General features: G+C 33.8%; 1 protein-coding gene across 1 annotated transcript in view; it reads left to right on the top strand.

Annotated features, from left to right (window-relative positions):
- The first annotated feature begins 9,068 nt into the window (after positions 1–9,068).
- LOC144848253 (uncharacterized) overlaps positions 9,069–24,139 on the top strand; it is a 28,308-nt gene continuing 13,237 nt past the window's right edge. Inside the window, exons 1-6 of the mRNA XM_078704967.1 lie at positions 9,069–9,217; positions 21,120–21,242; positions 21,404–21,496; positions 21,786–21,998; positions 22,180–23,460; positions 23,716–23,964. Of these exons, the coding sequence (XP_078561093.1) occupies positions 9,166–9,217; positions 21,120–21,242; positions 21,404–21,496; positions 21,786–21,998; positions 22,180–23,460; positions 23,716–23,964 (2,011 nt within the window). The 5' untranslated portion in view covers positions 9,069–9,165. The remainder of the gene's footprint in view (positions 9,218–21,119; positions 21,243–21,403; positions 21,497–21,785; positions 21,999–22,179; positions 23,461–23,715; positions 23,965–24,139) is intronic.

Raw genomic sequence — 24,139 nt, 5'->3', positions numbered from 1 at the left:
TAAAACAATGGAATGGTACCTTTATAATTATCAAAAAGGGACCCAGAGTTGTCTGGTGCCATCAATTGCTCCCACACAATTAGAAAAGTTCAATTTCTTGGAAAATTGCAATGAAATTTCGTTCCACTCTTTTGGAGTTGGAGGGGCCATGTATATTGGTTGAAGTTTTGTCCATATGACTTCTGCAACCTCGATTACGATAGAACTTATCGTACTTTTTCCAACACGAAAGTTGTAATGCAGTGACGCATACGAATCGCCAGTGGCCAGAAATCTGATAAAAATAAGGGAATGAAAAATTACAGAAAAAAAAAACAAAAACACTCAATCAAATTTATTAATAATATTGTGCCCTCCTTAAAACATGTATATTAGTTCATTTGTGCAGAAAAAATATATTAAAATCTGAAGAAACCTTTGAATTGCAGTAAAATATTAAGGACTTTGCTTTAATTAGAGTTGTTACCTCTGATTCATGTATAATTGAATAATTGGAACATGATGGCACATACTATTAAGTTTGATAAAATCACCATGTATTAGAAATGTAATATTAATAATGAATAAGAAAGCTGAGGTAAATCATACAGAAAATGTTATTTTTTAAATACCTTAAACAAATAGCTAGGCGTTCTCGTGAGGTGATGCTTTCTCTGAAATTTGTATTTTGTTTTGAAATATCATCTTTTACCAGATCGAATAACATTTCAAATTGATCTGGAGTCATTCTGAAAAAAACACAACACTAAAATAAAATTGAATCAAAATGCCTTCATTTAATTAAATTATATATAAATATATTATTTATGCCTAGGCTATAGACCTAGCCTATAGGCTAAACCTAGATGATAGGCCCTACCTAGGCCTAGGCTAGCCAGTTTAATTAAGCTAAAGTTGGTTTCGTTTTATTTATTTGTTCTATACTAAAATAGGGTACTACTGATATGTATACGCTATTTTTATTACACAGTACTTAAGTACAGTAGGCTGAACATCATGTTTAGCCTGCGTAAATACAGCCTGAGGCTGAACTGAGAATATAGGCCTAGCCTAGGCCTATATCAGCTGAAAGCACTAACCTGAAGTAGTTGTAAAATTTATCCGGCTCGGACAAAAAGTCATCACTAATTAGTGTTTGAAATTGACCATGGGTCTTTCTTTTTTGGTTTACGGTATTTACCCATTCCGTTCTTTTCCTTTTTCTGTTTAATAAAAACAAACAAAACAAGGCAATATCTTCGTCGTCGGAATCTGCCATTGTTGACGTCGTTCCACTTCACTGATTCAAATTTTAATACGTGACCCGATGGAACGAATTCGTGCAGCGATGTGAACGCGCTGTTCAAAAAACGTAACGCGGACCGAATTTTTCTCCGGCCACCGGCCCGAATCCGGGCTTGATGTGAACGTAGCTTAATTAATGATATTCTGCATTATACAACAGAAGAACAAATCGAAGGAGCTATTCTATCCCTTGATTTTAGAAAAGCCTTTGATTCTGTAAATAGAGATTTTATGTTTAAGGTACTAACAAATTTAATTTTGGAGACTCCTTTTTAAAATGGGTAAATACAATTTATAGTAAAACTGAATGTGTTATTGTTAATAATGGTTGGATATCAGAAAGTTTTGAAATGGAATGCGGAATTAGACAGGGTTGCCCATTGTCGGTGTTACTCTTTATTTTAGTAGTATAAATTATGGCGTGTAATATAAGAAAAGATAAATGCTATAAAGGAATACTTTTACCTAAAAATGATAATGGATAGGAAGTTCGCATCTGGCAGACGACACTGTACTCTTTGTGGGAAATGAAAAAAGTATAGAGATTGGTTTAAATATTGTTATAAGTTTGGTAAAGTGTCTGGTATGAATTTGAATAAAAACAAAACCAACGCTATATGGATTGGCAAAAATATAAACAAAATCGATAAACCATGCAGTCTAAATTGGGTTAATGAACCAATTAAGATTTTGGGTATTTATGTGGGATATGATGAATTAAACTGGGATGGAAAGGAAGAAACCTTACCTTTTTTGGCAAAGTTACCATTTTAAAAAGTTTAGCCTTTTCTAAACTAACATATAATGCATGTATAATTGATGTACCGGATGATGTTAGTTTTAAAATAAATAAATTGATATATAACTTTTTATGGAATGGAAAAACAGAAAAAATAAAAAGAAAAACTTTAATCGGTAAAATGATTAAAGGGGGCATAGGTATGCCTGATTTCGCATTACACATAAACGCTCTGAAAATGATATGGGCAAGAAAATTACTGTGTAGAAAACCCGTAAGATGGAAAATCTTACCACTATACTATTTTAACAAATTTGGAAACGAGCAACTAATTTTAAGTATGTCAAATATCAATTTTAAAAATAACATGGGTTTAAATAATATACCATCTTTTTATTATAATATTCTAAAGTGTTGTGTTGAATTTAATAATATGAATAATGAAGGTACAATTAACAAGTATGAAGAAGTGATAAAGCAAAACTTATGGAGTAATAATTATATTAAATATAGAAACAAACCACTATTCTTTAAGAACTGGATAGATGCAGGTTTTAATCAAATTGGAGATATAATTATTTTTCATCGTCTAATGAAACCTATAGAAATAATTAAACAACTACGTTTTAAGAAAAACTGGATACAATTATGATAAATAAGTTAACAAACGTTTCATAACTAAACAACTTTTTTCATTAAACATGCAATATATTTTGTAATAGATAACATAACAAAAAAATATGCAGGAAATAATGTAAATATATATATGAGATTCTGTAATTGTTGAATAAAGGTGGTAGTTAACCACAAAAGATAAAAAAAAAACAAAAAAAAAAACTGGATAGCTGAATATGTTTCTTTAACTAGAGCTATTCCAAAAGAGTGGTTAAGTATAGTTAAACATAATATGCCAAATATGAACCAATATAAGAATGTGAATCTGGAATACAATATTAACAATATAATTAAGATGACAACAAAAGATATTTATTCTAACTTTAATAATGTTTTTATTCCCCCGAAAAGCATACTTAAATGGAATAACGTATTTAACGAAGATATCAAGTGGTGTGATGTCTGGAAAAGAAAAGTGAAAAACGAAAAAACTAAGAAATTTGCCCAATTGAATTACAAATTATTAAATAGAATTGTACCTACAAATCTAAAAGTGTATAGCTGGAAGCAAATAATAACATATGTAACAATTGTGGAGTCATTGAAGATGAAAAACATATGTTTTATTATTGTAGACGTAATCAAATACTGTGGAATAAAATTGACAATTTATTTCAAAAGCTAGATAACAGCAGTAGCTCGTTCAAAGAACTCCTGTTAGGATGTAAATGTCAATTAAAAAATCAATTGTACTCAATAGCCGTGTACGTCATATACACAATTAAAATTAAAACTGAACTTAAAAAACCTGTATGCCAGAATCCATGGATTCAGTTTAAATATATTTTGAAAGATATGAACACACTAGGCATGTTGTAACCTATAAGTGGCATCCATATTTGTATTTTAAAATGTATTATATCATGTACAAAATGAAGTGTAGATTTTTATGGTTTTTGTATGCATATAAATCAAAACACTATAATGTATAAAGGTTAAAAGTGTAAAAATCAGAAAATAACGAAAAAAGTAGAAAATGGAAATTTAATGTACGAAAATAAAATGTGAACGAAATATGTATGAAAGATTGAATGAATAAAGGTGGTGGTTAACCACAAAAGAGAAAACAAAATCTCTACAGTCATGGAAGAAAATATGAAAGAAAATTATCAGAATCAAATTCTTCTATGAACACATGATGTAATTTCGACAATTTGAGAAAGAAAATTTATCATGCAAATAATTTTTACGATTCAACATAATTTTATTTATTACATATTTCTATGGTTACAAAACATATTTTTAATCAACATTTTGATTAAAAATTGTGTATTTATATTTTACAATTAACTGGTGAAAAAATGGACATGATGTGATTTATAATTTAATAACTATGTTAGATTTTGTGTATGTTTGCGATTAACCAACACATTTTTATTTTGTTACACGTTTCCATGGTAACAAAAACATATTTTCCATAAATTATTAAAGATTGTGTATACAATTAACTATAGTCAGGTGGCTTAACAACAAAAAATGAGGAAATCGTTACACGGTGGACAAAAGCGCCAAATTTGGCATGGAGCTTCGTTGGGACCTACCAATTGATTTTTGCCTAGGAGCCACTCTGGTCGTAATTTATTTTTCAAAATGGCGGCCAAAATCCAAAATGGCCGCCAATAAATTGGAAAATCACATTTCATTTGTTGCAGAAGTCACATATAGGCAAATGAACTATCAAAACATAAGTATTCATGGTCATTGAAACATATTTTAGACATGTTGCATGACATGGGTCATTTGTTGTTAAGATGGTGGCCAAAATCCAACATGGCTGCCAGTAGCCTAAACTGGAATATCATTCTGGTTGCAGAAATCGCATATAGGTATCAAACGAAGTTGGAAAACATGGAGTAGGCCTAATCATGGTCATTGAAACATATTTTAGACATGGTAATAATATAGGTCACTCGTTGCAAAGGTGGTGGAAAAATCCAAAATGGCTGCCAGTAAACTAGGAAATCACATACAGTATCTGTGGACGGCAGACGTAATATGTAAATGAAGTAGCTGTAGTAAATGGTAGAGGTGGTATGTAAATTACAAGTAACTGTAAAACAAATCTATAAAAAAAAGTTATAACCAGTTCAGTTTCTGAAACCACATAAAATGTGGTATTTTTGGGAAAATAAAGATTGAGGGCGCTGTTCACATAAGTAAAAGTACACTTTTTTACCTGTAACTAACTAAGTTTTTGTCAGAATATTTTTTAAATGGTCTTATTTGATAGATGATTACATTTTCTTTATATTAAAGAAAACAAATTTTACATTAAATATCCATAGTTCAGATAAATTTACGTTAAGTGCCTAAAATCAGCAAATATAACACATTTTAATACATAACAAATACTATTGGATGTTAACAAATTACAAATTTAGTTATCATAAATAGGATTCTTTTACATTTTCATAGAAACTGTTTTATTTTAAAACATATAAATATATATTTTTCTAACAATTTCTCATAAAAAAACTTTTACGACCACTAGTTTTCGAGATATAGAAATGTGTACTACCAGTACAGGTCAAAGGTCAATAACAAGAAGCTGGGTCATTTTCTTGGAAAAGTTTGTATTAGACTGAATAGAAACATCCATCTTCTGATTAATTTGAGACCTATTTAAAGTTTGTCCAACTGTTAGTTACCAAGTTATATGACATGTAGGTCAAAGGTCAAAAATACAAAAAATCATACTTCCGGTCATTTTTTGACAAATGTTTCCATTAGGACGAATATTAATATGCATCTTCCAAATAATTTGACACTAAAATTATTTAATTTAATGTAAGCGTTGCGGAGATATGGTTATTTTGTTTTCAATTGGATTAAAATATTCAAATTGAGGTCAAAGGTCAAGGAAAAACTTTAGAAATTTGATAACATGGGTTTTTATAACAAGCATGGTTAAAAAATTCATAAAATGCAATGCTTGCACTTTCCTTCTGATTTGCAGACTAAAATACATTAGAAATGGGCTATTTGTGACTTTGTATACGATTATATGTATTTCAATTTCAATGGCTACCATTTTTATTTTTGGGCGCCATCTTGGAACTCACTTTATATAATATTTCCTGAATCAGTTTTACTGACCTCAGAAATTCTCGATTCAGTACATTATTTGTCTATTTGTAACTTTTACAGCCAGAGATATATGATATACCAATTTACTGGCAGCCATTTTGGATTTTGGCCGCCATCTTGGAAAATCGGAAGCTGATCGGGTGGCTCCTAGGCAAAAATCAATTAGTACGCCTAAAAGAAGCCTCATGCCAAATTTGGTGCTTTTTGTCCACCGTGTAACGTTTTAGTCGCTAAGCCACCTGACTACTAGTGAAAAAATGGGCATGTGATTCATAATTAAAGAACTATCTTTGATTTGTGTGTATTTTTGCGATTAAAGGGCATCTTTTTAATAATTATTTATAAATATATCTGAAGAAAAAACAATGATTAATTTTAAAATGTCGAGCGGCGTATTTTGTAATAAATATTTCTTGTTGTATACTATATTTCTGTCGAGGAAAACAATGTTTTCATGTACACCATTCATATGGAACAAATTTTTTTATAATGGCATTGGTCATCATGAATAAGTTGAAAAATGGGAAGATGGTCAGAAATATCAGTGATAAGAACACCGGAGGAAATATTAGAATGAGTTTGGTTGGTATATGAGTGATCAATTAGAGGGGCAGTTGTTGTAGTTATTCTGGTAGGTATCGATAACTGGTAAACCGTAAAATCCACTCATCCACATACTATTTTAAACAAGTGGGAAAATGAATGTAATAGCAAAATTATCTGGAATAATGTGTCATTCATTATTATTATTTTTATTTTGCATCGTTTAAAAGTTTGTTTTATTGGAAATAATGCTTTGTGCAAAGTTTGTAAAGAAGAAGATGATTATAATCCAGCGTATCTGTTTTATGTAAAGAGGTAAGTAGTGTCTCACTCATCTTAGACTGCGCAAAAATTGAAACATATGGTATGGTATAAAATATAATATTTTACCAATTTGTGATAAATGATTATAGTATGACAAACATGTTAGGAAGTAAAAAAAAAACGTGGTTGGACGTTTGTAAGTAAATATATATGTTTACGTTATTAGACCCGATTCTGCTACTGTCAATAGGTATGTATCTGTATAACTATCAGCAAGTGTATGCTGTCTGCACAAATGCTGTACTTTTAACATACATATATTATAGATGGCGCTATATACAGTAAATTCTTACATTTTTTAATAGTTGAGGGAGATTATTTAGAGGGTTAGGTTTAGTATATTTAGGAAGTAATTTTTTATAATAGAAAATAATTAAGGTAATAAACTCATTGTAAATTGTCAACAGACACTGTGCTACATGACAGTGTACGGTGTTAAAAGTACAGCATTTATGCAGACATCAACGTGGATAACTTGCTATAGTTATACAGATACCACCTAGGGACAGTAGCAGAATCGGTTGGTTATTAAGTAAAAAAACTTGACATGTTAGTAAGTCAAAGAAAATAATGTTTACAAACCCAAAAAAAGTGATTTTATATAAATGTGAAATTTAGTTTTAAAGTAGGGTTATTACACTTTCCAAATGACCTTGTGCTTGTTGATCAGGTTTAGTTATGAAATGATAATTTTATACTTTTACTGGTTGTATTGACAACAGTTCCGGCCACTCCACAATTGTTTGTATATACAACGAGACAAGTATTTGGTTTTTATATTGATTTTTTAAAACACACGTTATGAAAACAATTCCCAGATAATCAAAGCCTTGATCATTATCTATGATAATATATACAGACGTAAAACTCGCACACGGATAAAAACAGTGATTAAATAATATCGACGTCCTTGAGTAATTGTTTCCTGTGAAATATCTTATAGGCCTACAACAATGTAATATTACATGATCTAGTGAGTTTAAAATGATTAATTGAATAGTTTGATTTATAACCATACATTCATTTAATCGTTGTTATACTGACACATCGTGTGTAATATTCCTGACAATATAATAACACATTATGCTCTCTCTTACAAACAATTAAGGAAATTCTTAGACAGATTATTTTTCATTCTTAATTGATTATGTATTTGCTATGAAATTAGCACAGTTTAATGAATCTGCTTCTCACTTAATGTTTCTCAACACAATTTCGATTGTGACTTGTTTTGCCAAGAAAACTTTTTCGGTCACACGTATGCCTGCATTATTTTGTAAATGCATTGGGTTTTTGGTTGCAGAATTTGTTGTTTCTTTTACATAATTATGTGTCGTTCGTGCGAGTTGATTAAAAAAGCGTTATTCTATACACAATAAATACATTTATATATAATGAAGTGGGTGCTTGTCTCTAGCTTGTTTCTCAATGTGTAAACAGTAGAGTGAAATATGATGAACTTTGCATGTGTACTTCTTTTGAGGCACAAGACAGGAAATATTTTCTTTCGTAAATAGCGTTTTTTGTTGTTGTTTCAAGGCGTTAGACGGAAGGGAAACGTTAGTGCATGTAAAATGTTATTCTGCGGATGCGATGTATCTTTCCGTTCATGGGAAGTGTTTCTTAAAATAACAGACTAAACACTGGCTTATTTAAACCTACATGCAGATTAAATTGGCAATTGAAGTGCCGGATAATTTCTAATTGTTTATTAACAAATGGAGTGAAGTTGTGGCTTGGTGGTTATGATGCTTCGCTACCAATCCTTGATCCTGAGTTCAAGTCCTGTCAGTGTCACTGTTTTTCTAATGACAAATATAACTCTACTCCCAAAGACTTGTAATAAAGTGATGCTGTATAATATTTGTACCTTGTCACAGGATTGCCACCTTTAAGAAGGATAGTGAATGATTCGCTTATCCTTGGCAGGCAATTTGCCTAAATATACAGTGAAAATTGATCGGGTAGATTTTCAAATGCACTACAGTAATGACGTCACAGAAGTTCACGGCTCTACGGCGAGCGCGCGTAGAAAATCGGAAATTTCGCTATCATAGTACTTACCTAATACGTTGTCAAAAAATGTGGTTAACGGTAAAACGTTGTCTATGGATAGTTAAATTGTGTCTACACCACGACACTGATCATTATTTATTTATTAACCAATTGGCTTGACGTACTACGCTATAATTGCGTTGGAAAAATATTTTATATTTTAATTCCATTCGGAAAATCTGTACGCATAATCGCTTTTGCGAAATATACGCCTAATTATAGTTTGTGCGTGTGTAATCGTTTACAATACCGTGTCATTCTGTTAATTATTATCAAAATTACGATGATCACTTCAAACACTCCTTCACATAAGTATCATGTTCAAAATTACTATGAATATACGTTTAAAAAAATACTAAACTTAGTGATATCCGAAGTTAAAGAGTGGAACTAGAGTTAATACTATCTCAGTTTTGACGTCGACGACCAATTTATAAATTGGAATTTCAAAATACAACATGCTTACCGTTGTGCTATTGATTTTAGTTTTTAATACACTAGGAGAAGCGGGTAAGAAAACGCTTTTACTATTTATTTCATCTTTTATTTATTATTTTAAAGTTTTGAATACAATTTTGAATAAAAATAAAGGTGAACTCTAATCAATATTATATAGAGATGTATCCTATTAGGTATTTGAAATCATCACTGCATCCCCTGCATCTAGTATCTGCCTCAGACGTACTGGTTCATGCCTTTCTTCTGGTCAAGGCGGGCACTGGAAGAAAGACGCCTTTGGTCAATAATAGGACCAACCAAGGGGATTTAGTCCTGGCTAGTTTTATCCATCATCTAGAAGAATGTAAAATTAATTGACATTGTTGTTCGCGAAAGACGTCGGCCACAACAATAGAGTCGGCGTTGTACATGTTAGATCGATATACCTGTGATTCTTTGTGGTTAGGAATAACTAACAATATATAAATATATATATATATGGTGGGTGGAGACTGAATAAGAGTAGAAAACACTTTTGGAATGGAACTAAAAAAACAGCTATAATGGTGGTTAATATTGAAACTTGGTAGTCAATGGAATAATTTTACCGATCTGGGAGTATCAAGCTTTAATGTTTCGATAGCTGACCTGTGTTGTGTCATTCTCATACGGAGAGTGTTTTTGTTTCCCCGACGTACTGTTTACCACAAATATTACAGTATATGAGATAAATGACGTTTTTGGTTAGATAATTAATTGATTTTCTTATCCGAAAAATGCGGCCAGTTTCGTTACTTTTAAATTTTTCAGTAGAATCAACCAATGAACAAGTTTAGCAGCAGTAGCAGTTTCGATGTATTCCTCCTTGTAATTTCTATTCCAGAGATGTCCGGATAGTTCTTCAGTACGAATCTGAAAATCTAAATCTGAAGAACAGATACGTCTGATACGTAATGCTTGACTGTTCGGTATGGTTTTAGTACAGTGTCGGGGATGACAACTGCTAGGGTACATATTTTTATCCGTGGGTTTACGGAATAGGTCAGTTTTGAGTGTACCATTTTCTATGGTCACTATAGTGTCCAAAAAATCAACGCTACAAGTGGATTTAGTAGCTGTAAATTTGATCGTTGAATGAGCTGAATTAATATTAAGAAGAAAAGATTCCAAATTATTTTCAACATGGGTCCAGATCATGAAGATTAGGTTTGAAGGACAGAAAATTTCCATAGTGTTTGATGTTGGGTACAGTTTACGCTATTTCCCTATTTACAAGGTGTCTGAATACAATACAATTATATAATAGATGGGATAGATCAAATAATTATATATATTCATACTAACATGTATATATATTTATATAAGTAAAATAAAAAAAAAAAGAGATAAGGGAAAGGGAAGAAAAGAAGATGAAAAGAGAGAAAGAAAAGTGAAAGGAGAAGTAAGGGGGAAAAAAAAAAGGGGGAAGAAGGAGAAGAAAGAGAAAGAGAGAGGAAGAAAGGAAAAAGAAAGGAAGGGGAAAGAAAGGAAAAAGAAGGGGAAAGGGAAGAAAAAAAAATTAAAAAAAATTATAATAATGATAATAATTATAATAATAATAATTATGAATAAATAAGGGAGTCAGTTTGTCTCTGTAAAAGAATAACTAAATAGAAAAGAATAACTAAATAGAAATTCTCTGTAAAAGAATAACTATAAATAGAATAATAATACACAACCAAATACAGTAGAGCTAGCAAAACAGAGTTGGAGGAGCAGAGTCTTCACATATGAAGTTGGCTCCAAATATGAAGAAAAGAAGAAGAAGAAAATTGGCCTTAAATTGTCACATGAGCTTTAGTAAGCGCTTTGCCTGGAATTTGTTTGTAATTTAAAATACATGCGTCGGCTCCTTCTTCGTGAGGAATATTAGTATACAACGATGAAACTAATCTAGCCAGAACAGAATTATTAGGTAAATTTTTTTGTTTATTTGGCGGATGAAGTCCGTGGAGTCCTGAATGTATGAAGGGAGATCAGTCACATATATGGTCTAAGTAAATCATCCACATATTCAGAAATTGTCTCTGTAGCCGTGCCATTGCCCGAAATAATAGGTCTACCAGCTTTCTGCTTTGTGGATTTTAGATAGGAAATAAAATCTGCCTGGAACTGGATTAACCTGTGCCAAATAAGGTCCAATCTTAGGATCGATGGAGTGTTTTTTTTACCATCACAGAAAGAGATTTGGCCCCCTTATCCGCAATTTCCGGGGTGGGATCCGTTGTAAGTTTACGATAATGAAGAGGATTGTTTACTACTCTTCATAAAATGTGATGTACATAGCAACAGTGGCAGAACCTTTATCAGCGGGTTTAATGATGATATTACGCTGACGCAATTTGGCAATGACCTGCCTCTCTTGTTTTGAGAGATTGTCACGTTTATCTGGACTCGGGACGTAGTTTTGTACATCCTCCTCAATAGCCTGAATAAATGTTTCTAAAGCTGGACAACGATTTTTAGGTGGATTCCAGGAACTTTTTGGTTTAAATTTGCTAACGTTGCCTTCGTTTTGCGTGGTGCTGCTGTCTGAATCAGCAAAATATTCACGTAATCGTAATATTCTGGAGAAAGACTCCATATCCAAAGACAGTTGTTGTGCGCCGACCTGCCTTGGTTTTGGGCAGAATTTAAGTCCTCGGGAAAGAAGTTTTATTCTCTCCTTTGGAAAGTCGACAATTAACAACTGAATCAGAGGTGTTGCTCCGATTCTTGTTATAAGTCCGAACGAACCTTCTGCAGGGTTTCCTAAAAGCCCTGAAAACATCCGAAGGTAGAGTCATTTGTGTTGAAATGACCAAGTGTGAAGGTAGACCAAATTTTTTATGTCCCCTTCGGGCCATTTTACCGTTGATTGCTTACGGCAATCATTGGCGATAATCCTGAGTTTGTTTTGAAACTCGGATGCAGGAAGTTCTCTTTTTAACTTCTGAGTTCTAGAGTGAATTTCAACGTCAAACTCAGTGAGGATTTTGCGGCAATTGCCAATTTGGATCTCATTGAGTTGACAAGCAATTTTGTAAAGGACAGCGTTCCAACGAGAACGCAGTTATTGCTGTCCCCGAGGACGATCAAACATTTTGATAAAAACGTCAAGCTCAACAGTTCTTTTCAGAATGCTAGAACTTGAAGTAACTCACCATATTTATCCGAATAAACGCCCAGGCATTTATTGTTCAAAGGGGTTTTTATGGGGAGGGGAGGCATCTTTTTTTGGGATATAATATGGTAACATGTTTAATCAAATAAATACCACCTAGATAATATAGCACAATTAATATAAAAAAGTGATAAAATTGTGTCAAAATGCTTGGTAAATTGTGGACTATGGAAGTTAATGAAATGTATTGTGATATAATTATTGTGTAAATGCATGTGGCGGGGCGTTTAAATCGAGGGAGGGGGAGCGTTTATTCCACATGATGTTCTATTGGGGGAGGGGTGGCGTTGATTTGAGGGAGGCTTTTATTCAAAGCGGGTGTTTATTCGAATAAATCTCTAATTTTAATATTTATATATAATTTATTTCTCAACTGATAAAAGGTACTTCATGATTCGTTTTCCTCTTTATGTTTTGTACGAAATGAAAACATCCTTGTGTACGCTAGTACAGTGTTGTTGATTTTATCATGATAACTTTGGATGCTTTTATTGTCAATGCATTAAGTACCTAAAACATGTGAAAGTTTCTAGTGGTGATAGGAAATCTCTAGAAATATATATTGTTTTATTATCTACACTGGGAACAGACGTGTATAATGTATAATTTTTGTCGGAGACATTCAAAAATATTATGCAACAGTGTCATGGGTGTATTTATTTGATTATAAATGTTACCATTATTACATCCAAAAAAAATAAACACCTTCCCCGAATAAATTAATGCCCGGGCCCTTTATTCGGATAACTACGGTAAGTTATTTCGAGCTCGACGTTTCTATCAAAATGTTTGATCGTCCTCGGGGGTTAACAATACTTTCTAGCATTATTATAAGCAAAAGTACAATTACAAACAGTAAACCATTAAAGCATCAGTTATTGCATAACATTACTGTCTAAGAATAAGTTGTGTAGAGATATGTTTTTCGTTTGAAATATTAGTAATTAATAGTATTTCTGGTCATCTTTTATCCAAATTTTCTATTAGAATGAATGTAAATATGTGTATTTCTAACAATTTGATACCAAATTTAAGTTTCTACGACTAGTACTTACAAATATATGAAGATGCCCTGATATGTGGGTCAAAGGTCAGAAATGGCATTTCTCATAATTTTTGACTAAAATGTCCCATTAGACTGAATATGAATGCATGCCTTCTCAACATTTTGAGACTAAAATTGACTTGCTGCGAACAGTGGTTGCCGAGATACAAGTACCTATTTGTGTTTGTTCATATAATCCTTGACCCTAACACTTTTACCTTTTGTAACATTTTTCAAAAATGTGAAACAAATAACAAAATGTATATTTCGAACAATTTAAGACCAAATTCAAGTGTCTACGAGCAGTAGTTACGGAGATACACACATGCCCTGGGGTGTTGGTCAAAGGTCAGAAATGTCATTTTCTGTCATTTTTGACTAAAATGTCCTATTAGACTGAATATAAATATATACCTTCTGATCAATTTGAGACTAAAATTACCTCGCTGTGTCTAGTGGTTGTCGAGATTTAGGGACCTATTGGTGTTTAGTCTTATAACCTTTCACCCTGACCTTTTGACCTTTCGCCACATTTTCAAAATGTGTAACCAAGCCAAAAATTGTTGGGCCATCCTAAATCAATTTCTGAAGTCAAATTCTCTGGACCCCAAAGTGCATACGAAAGTTGATCTAGCTACTAGAGTAATATATATAATATATAAATCCAAAGGCAAATTACTGAACAAATGACAATGCTGTGGGTATCAGTGGCTGGTGACTAGCCCTTCATCGGTGCAAGTAAAGTAATTTGGATAACGTCATAGTATAAGAACTGGCAAGTGCTGCCTGGGTGGACAGGAATAAAAAAAATACAACAAAAGAAGACAGAGTGGAGTCTGAATAAGAGTAGAAAACAAAGAAGGTAGCTTGGTAGAGATATAAACAATTTTGGAATGAAACTAAAAAACAGCTTAAATATTGATACTTAAATTTTGGTAGTGAATGGAATAATTTTACCGATCTGGGAGTATGTTCCTAATGTTAAGTCCAAAAGGTTTTGTGGTTTTAAGTAATTCTCAGTGGTTTTCTTTGTCTTTGCGAGTTTTGTCGCTCCATTTGACATCGTGGTCTATTGCAATAGCTCTGAAATTTGCAATCGAGTGACCAGCTAAATTAAAATGTTCGGCTACAGGTTGATCAAGCTTTAATGTTTTGATAGCTGATCTGTGTTGTGTCATTCTCATACGGAGAGTGTTTTTTTGTTTCCCCGACGTACTGTTTGCCACAAATATTACAGTATATGAGAAATGACGTTTTTGGTTAGACAATTAATTGATTGTCTTATCCGAAAAATGCGGCAAGTTTGGCTACTCTTAAATTTTTCAGTAGAATCAACCAATAAACACGTTTTGCAAGATTTGCCGCAAAGGTGACTGCCCAAATTTTGGCTGTCATGAGAGTTAATTTCACCCTTAAATTTTGATCTGACTAATATATCACGAAGGTTTGGAGGTCTACGAAATGCAATAATGGGTGGTTCCGGAAAAACAGTCCTAAAACGTTCTGTGGACTGTAGAATGGGCATATGTTTCTCAATAATTGCCTGTAATGGAGGCAACCTAGGGTGATAGGTTGTGACCAATGGCACTCTGGTCGAATTTGGCTGACGTGGTTTGTACGTCAGTGTTTGACATCGAGGAATATCTTTTGCTTTCTTTATAGCAGTTTCGATGTATTCCTTCTTGTAATCTATCATATAATGTAATATATGTAATTTAATTTATATTTATTTAAAAAGTTACTATATTCTAAAAACTTACAAGTTTTACGACATTTTGACCGCCAGTTCGCTGCACAATGGTGAAAGGTCACACATCAAAATAAAGCTCATCCATTTGACATTCCAAATATGAAAGTTTTAGGGCGTAGTTTAAAGAAGGAACCAATGAAAACTTTCATTTACTATGACATAATTTCAGAAAATTCGGTTCTTCGAAGTTTCTGGAACAGCGAACTGCGTGTGTTGCTATGGCGCATCATCGCAATAACAAACGTTATTGGTCAACGCGCTAGATGTTATACGCTCTACGCGCGGAAATAAAAAGTTTACATTTTTGTGAGGTTATTTTTATTTTACACACAGCTTGTCGTAAATTGGAATGAAAATGATTTTAATTTTCAAAGTAAAGTGTTCTGCAATAGCTGTAGTCTGTATTTGTTTATTCTATAGTAAAATAGACAAGTCAAAAACAATTCACGTCATAAATTCAATTGTATTTTCTATATTTTTTTGGGCTAGGCCTAGGCCTTAATTTTATTATGGTTGTAGGCCTACTAGACTACTGGGCCTAGGCCTAGCTCTATATTATTGTCAATAGTTTTATTTATACATTTTATATATCCAATCGGCTCTTTTAATTATTTATTTAATTTATTGTCCATTCCTTTCATATTAAATGTTTTTTTAAATCATTGGATTCAAGCCCAAACATCACAGCGAATCTTCCACGTTATAAAAAAAAACAAATGTAATCGTCAATACAATGTAATGTTAGCTTGCAATTAGCTGTTACTCTGCAAGGCGCCTAACTTGTCTAGCCTAACGCTAGCCCCGTGTCGATGCACCGCTGCCATACACGGCCTGATGAACACCCATCATCAGTAGGTCTTACAGGCGATGACGGCGAAAATCTGAATAGGCGCGCCTAGGCCAAGCTAGGCCTGCTTAGTTTTTTGCTGTTTGATATCGTAAACACTTCCGAAACCAGTTAACATTAGCTTGATATTTATAATGCTGCTTTTCAATAGTACAAAATAGTTAATTCGAGTGACTAAATAGGTTAAAACGGCGTCTGAAATCAGTCAAATTGACCATAGTGTCCACGCTGCTGCTATATCTATATCTGCTTATATATATAAGTTTTTAGAATATAGTAACTTTTTAAATGTGACCCGATCTGGCAAAACCCTACTTTTGTCGGCAATATTCATTTTGTATTTTTGGATTTGGATTTGGATTATTTGAATTATAAGCTTTGCAATGGTGTTTATTTCATAAAAATTGAGTAAATATTTAAAAAGTTACTATATTTTAAAAACTTACAAATCATTCAATTAGTTTACGAGAAAATCGCGTTTGAAGTATGCAATGAAATTCTTTTTGATACGCGCTGAAAACTCACTCCGTAGCAACGCGGTATTTTGGTCTAAGCCACAATGACGTCATACCAGGAAGTGTGTGCGATATAGCAGCAGCGTGGACACTATGGTTTTAACCTATTTAGTCACTCGAATTAACTATTTTGTACTATTGAAAAGCAGCATTATAAATATCAAGGTAATGTTAACTGGTTTCGGAAGTGTTTACGATATCAAACAGCAAAAAACTAAGCAGGCCTAGCTTGGCCTAGGCGCGCCTATTCAAATTTTCGCCGTCGTCGCCTGTAAGACCTACTGATGATGGGTGTTCATCAGGCCGTGTATGGCAGCGGTGCATCGACACGGGGCTAGCGTTAGGCTAGACAAGTTAGGCGCCTTGCAGAGTAACAGCTAATTGCAAGCTAACATTACATTGTATTGACGATTACATTTGTTTTTTTTTTATAACGTGGAAGATTCGCTGTGATGTTTGGGCTTGAATCCAATGATTTAAAAAAACATTTAATATGAAAGGAATGGACAATAAATTAAATAATTAATTAAAAGAGCCGATTGGATATATAAAATGTATAAATAAAACTATTGACAATAATATAAAGCTAGGCCTAGGCCCAGTAGTCTAGTAGGCCTACAACCATAATAAAATTAAGGCCTAGGCCTAGCCCAAAAAAATATAGAAAATACAATTGAATTTATGACGTGAATTGTTTTTGACTTGTCTATTTTACTATAGAATAAACAAATACAGACTACATCTATTGCAGAACACTTTACTTTGAATATTAAAATCATTTTCATTCCAATTTACGACAAGCTGTGTGTAAAATAAAAATAACCTCACAAAAATGTAAACAACTTTTTATTTCCGCGCGTAGAGCGTATAACATCTAGCGCGTTGACCAATAACGTTTGTTATTGCGATGATGCGCCATAGCAACACACGCAGTTCGCTGTTCCAGAAACTTCGAAGAACCGAATTTTCTGAAATTATGTCATAGTAAATGAAAGTTTTCATTGGTTCCTTCTTTAAACTCCGCCCTAAAACTTTCATATTTGGAATGTCAAATGGATGAGCTTTATTTTGATGTGTGACCTTTCACCATTGTGCAGCGAACTGGCGGTCAAAATGTCGTAAAACTCGGCAACTTTCAACTGAATTTACGCAAAATGTTAGCGTAGATCGTGAATAAATTGTTAGGCTTGAGGAAAATTCATGTTTTTTAAACTCTCTTTTTTCATAATTTTAGTTAAATTTCGGGAGTTTAAATCAGGTAGACGTATTCTTAAATAGTGAAATATTTCGAAAATGCAAAAACATGTAATCTGCCAGGGTAGTCGATTTGGACGTATTTTGACTGATTACGTGAATTTTGAATTGCCGACAAAGAGAGGGTTATGCCAGATCGGGTCACAAATATTTACTCAATTTTTATGAAATAAACACCATTGCAAAGCTTATAATTCAAATAATCCAAATATATAAAAAAATACAAAATGAATATTGCTGACAAAAGTAGGGTTTTGCCAGATCGGGTCACATATAATTAATTCTTCGGTACGATTCTGAAAATCTAAATATGAAGAACAGATACGTCTGATACGTAATGCTTGACTGTACGGTATGTTTTTAGTACAGTGTCGGGGATGACAAGTGCTAGGGAGCAGGTACATATTTTTATTCGTGGGCTTACGGAATAGGTCAGTTTTGAGTGTACCATTTTCTATGGTCACTATAGTGTCTAGAAAATCAACGCTACTAGTGGATTTGGTAGCTGTAAATTTGATATATATTACATATATACATGTACCCTTCCACGGTTTCAGATGCTAAAATAATTTATTGAATACTAGATGGTTCTCGAATACATAGTAATTTCAAATGTACGTAATGCAGGACAATAATACATGTCGTTTACAGGAACGAATAAATAGACACGGTGATTCATGTACTCAACTAAACTTAGCACCCTGGGAATTACTTCCGAAAGAGACCAATTGAGACCAATTGTTTGAGTCAAATTTAAACAAACTTAATTTGTGTTTTGTATGTAACATTAGGGTTGAGGGATGGGGAAGAGGATGGGTGCAAAGAGGAACAATTTTTAAATAATTATATTCTTTGTCCATTTATTAACGAAATATTAATTGTTTTCATGTTTTACAAATAATATACCACTAACCACAGTAAAACATTGTAAAGTAATACTTTGTTGAACCCGTCATAGCCGATTGAAATAGTGCATTACATGTACAAACAAAATATGAACGTCGTAGTGATGTATCGTTACATGATGTAACGATAATAAAAATAAATTAAACAAAATAATTTCAAAAACCTCTATTCGGGGCAAATTATAAATTCGCTTTAATCGTCAATAAATATTAAATTATCTAGCTCAACTTATAGTAGACCTAATGGATTTCAATTGTTTCTTAGAGCCAATTCATACTTAAGTTGGTTCCTACTAACAAAAGTTGTTCTGCGTTTAGGGCATGTGATCCTTCGTACCGTAGGCCTATCCTCTAATGGCTTTACAACGCTACTCATGCCAGTGAGTGGAAGGGTGGTGGGGTGGGTGGTTTAACTGCAATAATACAATTTTGTACATAATAGACGGTGACTGAAAAAAAAAAACTAAAAAAAAAACCTATATCAGATTGAAAAAATAATGGATCGAATTTCTGAGTGTACTTGCCTTTACGACGCCTGATAGAATAGACACTTGTACTTGTGGAACAGAGATTAGAATGTTCCATTCATCGCAAATCAATACATTTTGATAGATTTAATATACGTTTATTAAACGTATATTAAATCTATCAAAATAGTATTTTTTAAAGAAAAAGCGAAACATCCTCGTATTATTGTGTGCGGGTATTTTTCTAGATGGACATCCATTAGATAGTGTATACCACGATCGAAAAAAAACCCTATTTTGGGCAAGTCGTTGAACCTAAATTCGTTTTAATTGTCAATAACTAATTATCTAACTCAATTTAATTAGTAAACAGGGTGACATCAGGTGGTTAAAATCAGTACCGAAAGTACGAACCAACTTTATATACAATCTAGTAAACATTCTAGAAGTAAGGCGCGATTTACCGAATTTTGCCCTTATGTAAATTTATATATAGATTCGTTTTCCTCAAATTAACACGAAATAAAGAAAAGTCAGTTTCCTATTGTATTGTGGTTTTGATACATTCTGGGAGAATTTTAGAAGTGGTACAATCGAATACCTTTATTTAGAATTTCCATTTGAGAGAATAGGTGAAATTGTAGACTATAACTGTAAACAATACTTAACTGCTGCATGGAGACATAGAAAGACTACACTTAATATATAATATATAAATATTTACCGCCCACCATATTATCTACTAACATTTATTTTACCATTTATCTAATTCAATTCATCTAGTTATACAAATTCATCATAATGGAAAATGTCCGGTCCAAACGCGACCAAATATTCAATGTATAAATGATATTAGGCCCATTGCCTTAATATATGTTGTAATGAAAGTTTTCATGATAAATGAGATCTGTTATATTCTTACTTAGAATATGATAATTTACTTTGACTTTCCTCAAACTCATCATTTAGCCATATTTAGGCTACTCGTCAACAAATTTCTCCACATGAACATTCCTAATATGTTCCTATCAATTATTCTTGATTTTCACACTATGATAACTCATTTTATTTAACTATTCGAATCTTTAACACAGGGGTTCAACAAGGTACATGCCTTTCCCTCGTCCTCTTCAGTCTTTACACTTCTGATTTTTGTTCTACTTGTACTCTTATTATGTATGCTGACGACTCTGTTTTGTTTGGTTTAATCAATCGAAATAATAAAATATTCTCCTACTAACATGAAATTAATGCCTTTGTTAACAAAAATAACTACCATGTTAACAAGATAAAAGAGATCCTTGTCGAATTCCAACAAAAACCGCATTCACTGCCCCATTGTTATTGGATTTGATTGGATATTAATTGTATCCTGGAAAAGGTTAATTCTATATTTTCTGAGGAAAATGTCTTTATTTAATGTTGATGTTAAAATCATTTCTATTTTTTACACAACAGTCATAGTTTGAAAAGATTGTATTTGTGGATGGGCCAGGAGTGCCAATAAAACAGATATTAACAGAATTATTAATGCTGTAGGGAAGGTTGAGAAGATAGTTGGTTGCCAGATGTCGGTGTCCGAGGCTTGCAACAATAATATTTTCAGAGTATTTCAATCTATTTTAACGGACACAATTCAAACTCTTCACAACAAAACTTAACTCCCTATACCTAGTCCGCAACGGTCGCTCCTTTCTTCCACGAGCCATTACACTTTTTGACAACAATAAATGATGGATAATGGATCTCATAATTTGTACTCATGTTTGATGTCTGATTCTTCTTGTTCTGTACATTTTTCCTGTTATATTGTTACTTTTGTTATTATTACATATACTGTATATATTGTATATTTAAACGAGCAATGAATTTCCGGATGGATTAATAAGATAATTTTAAATTTAATTATGTGCGCACATTATACAGTTCCACTTATTTAGTTTGAAACTACGTCTTATTATAACAATTATGTAATACTTTACATTTTAGTAAGGTTGACACAATTTGCAGATGCTGAACAAAGTTCAACTCATAACTCTGGTGCTAATGCACATAGAGCTATTGATGGAAATACAGATGGAAATTTTAAGGGAAATACATGTACCCATACAGGTAAATGTTTTTTTAAAGGTTTTTAAATTGAATTATTTATTAACGAATATCGCAGTTGCTGATAAAGTACTGTGTTGTTCCACAGTATTCTTTGCATTTTATTTTCCAACATATAGTAGAGTGCCCTTCTCTGAGTTCACGTTCTTTCTTATATTTTTAAGCTGATGCATCTAACAATCCTTGGTGGTTTGTTGAACTAGAATCACAGAAATCTATTTCAAAGATTGTAATATATAACAGACAAGACTGCTGTGGTAAGATGTCTAAGCAGTAATGTTGATTTTTTTTAATTCAATCGGGAAATTAAATGATGATGAAAAAATAACTTACAAATACAGATTTCCAAATAAATATTTCCTCTGCTGTTGATTCATAAGTAAATCTTGGTGATTCAGATGTCATGGTATACAGAAAGAATGGTGTTGAATTAAAATATGACCTAGTTGACACTTAGATAATTATAACTCATTAGTTAGTAAAGTAAATATACTTTTAAACATAATTGTACCTTGTTTTCATTTTGTTTAACTTTATTGTAATTAGGTACTCGGCTGGTAGGTGCTGAAGTTCGTGTTGGGAACAACAAAGTTTCACCTTTTACCGGAAATGCACAATGTGGAGGTACTTTAACACCATCTATGATTCGTTCAAATCCAATCGAAATGATATGTAACCAACCGATTACAGGACAGTACGTCAGTGTATATCTTCCTGGAAATAAACCCCTCACTCTATGTGAAGTACAATTATATGCAGGTAAATACATTTTCCATAACGTAAACAGATATACTTTCTAATGAGTAATATCGAGTGCTATAGGTTAATAGTAAGCCTAATATGAAACTTCGTTAAACTATAATGGTGGTCTCATTTTGAGTTCTATTACATTTTAATAAATATTTTTTTAAATATAATATTAATACAATTGAATTAATAGAAAGTGGAAGTGCATTAGAAGGTAGAGGAAGCGGTAAATCACCAGGCCAACAAGTTACTAGATCAGATGGTCAGGATCGTGGTAGACAGGGAGAGAGCCAAGGAAGAGTTAAACTAGAAGGTCGTCAAGGAAGAGTTAAACTAGAAGGTCAGGAAAGCGATAATGTTGGTAAATCTGGAGGTCAAGTAAGCAGTGATGGGGGTTTACAAGAAGGTCAAGAAAACACTAAACAAGGTCAAGTAGGTAGTAGACCTGGAAGTCAAGGAAGCGGTACGAAAGGTGAAAGTAAAGGAGGCGGTAGACCCAAAAAAGCTCAATGGGATGATAGAGCTAGAGGCAAAACTGTTGGTAGATCTGGAGGTCAAAGTAGTGGTAAAACTAGAGGTCAACGAAGTGGTAGACCAAAACGTCAAGTGGGTGGTAGACCGGGAAATCAGGAAGGTAGAGTTGGTGGTGATGGTGGTGGTCGAGGTGGCGGTGGTGATGGGGGCGAAGCTACCGGTGGAGGTGGTGGAGGTGGTGGCTGGGGTGTTGTAGTTGGTGATAAAGGTATACAAAACAGTAAACCGGAAAAAGTTCAAGGAGGTGATATACCTGAAGGCCAAGGAGGTGGTAGACTTGGAGGTCAAGGAGAAGGTAAACCTGAAGGTCAAGTAGGTGATAAACCTGGAGGCCGAATAGATGGTATACGTGTGGGTCAAGGAGGTGGTAAACCTGGAGGTCAAGAGGATGGTAGACCTGGAGGTCAAGAAGGTGGTATAAATAGGGGTCAAGGAGTCGGTAAACCTGGGAGGAAAGAAGGTGGTAAACATGAGAGCCAAGGTGTAATACCTGGAGGCCAAGGAGGTGTTAGACATGGGGGTCAAGAAGGTGGTAAATCTGGAGGTCAAGGAGGTGATATACCCGGAGGCCAAAGAGCTGGTATACGTGGGGGTCAAGGAGGGGGTAAACTTGGAAGTCAAGGAGTTGATAAACCTGGAGACCAAAGAGGTGGTATACCCGGGGGTCAAGAAGTTGGTAAACCTAGTAGAAAAGGAGGTGATAAACCTAGGGGTCAAGGAGGCGGTAAACCTGGAGATCAAGATGGTGGTAGACCTGGAGGTCAAGAAGGTGGTAAATCTGGAGGTCAAGGAGGTGGTATACGTGGGGGACAAGGAGGTAAACCTGGGAGTCAAGGTGTAATACCTGTAGGCCAAGGAGATGGTAGACGTGTAGACCAAGGAGGTGGTAGACCTGGAGGTCAAGAAGGAGATAAATCTGGAGACCAAAGAGGTGGTATACCTCAGGGTCTAGGAGGTGGTAAACCTGGAGACAAAAGAGGTGGTAAACCTGGGAGTCAAGGTGTTATACCTGCCGGCCAAGGAAGTGGTAAAACTGGAGGTCAAGTGGGTGGTAGACCTGGGGGTCAAGAAGGTGGTAAATCTGGAGGTCAAGGAGGTGGTATACGTGGGGGACAAGGAGGTAAACCTGGAGGCAAAAGAGGGGGTAAACCTGGGAGTCAAGGTGTTATACCTGTAGGCCAAGGAGATGGTAGACGTGTAGACCAAGGAGGTGGTAGACCTGGAGGTCAAGAAGGAGATAAATCTGGAGACCAAAGAGGTGGTATACCTCAGGGTCTAGGAGGTGGTAAACCTGGAGGCAAAAGAGGTGGTAAACCTGGGAGTCAAGGTGTTATACCTGCCGGCCAAGGAGGTGGTAAAACTGAAGGTCAAGTGGGTGGTAGACCTGGGGGTCAAGAAGGTAGTAGTGGTAGACCAGGTGGTCAGGGAAGTGGAGGCAGTAAAGGTCAGACATTGATATATATTAACTGTGGGGTTTAATTAAATCCCGCCTCCGCTTTACACTAAAAATTAGGTTTATTTAAATATTGTTCAGCAGTATGGCAATTAGGCTTAGTTAAATATAAATAGGAATTATCGGAGAACAACAAAAATCTACGCTAATTAATTTAAAGTTATTC

Source organism: Antedon bifida, chromosome 7 (genome assembly GCF_963402885.1).
Source record: "Antedon bifida chromosome 7, ecAntBifi1.1, whole genome shotgun sequence".
Classification (NCBI taxonomy): Eukaryota; Metazoa; Echinodermata; class Crinoidea; order Comatulida; family Antedonidae; genus Antedon; species Antedon bifida.
This window is presented reverse-complemented; position numbering and strand designations above follow the sequence as displayed.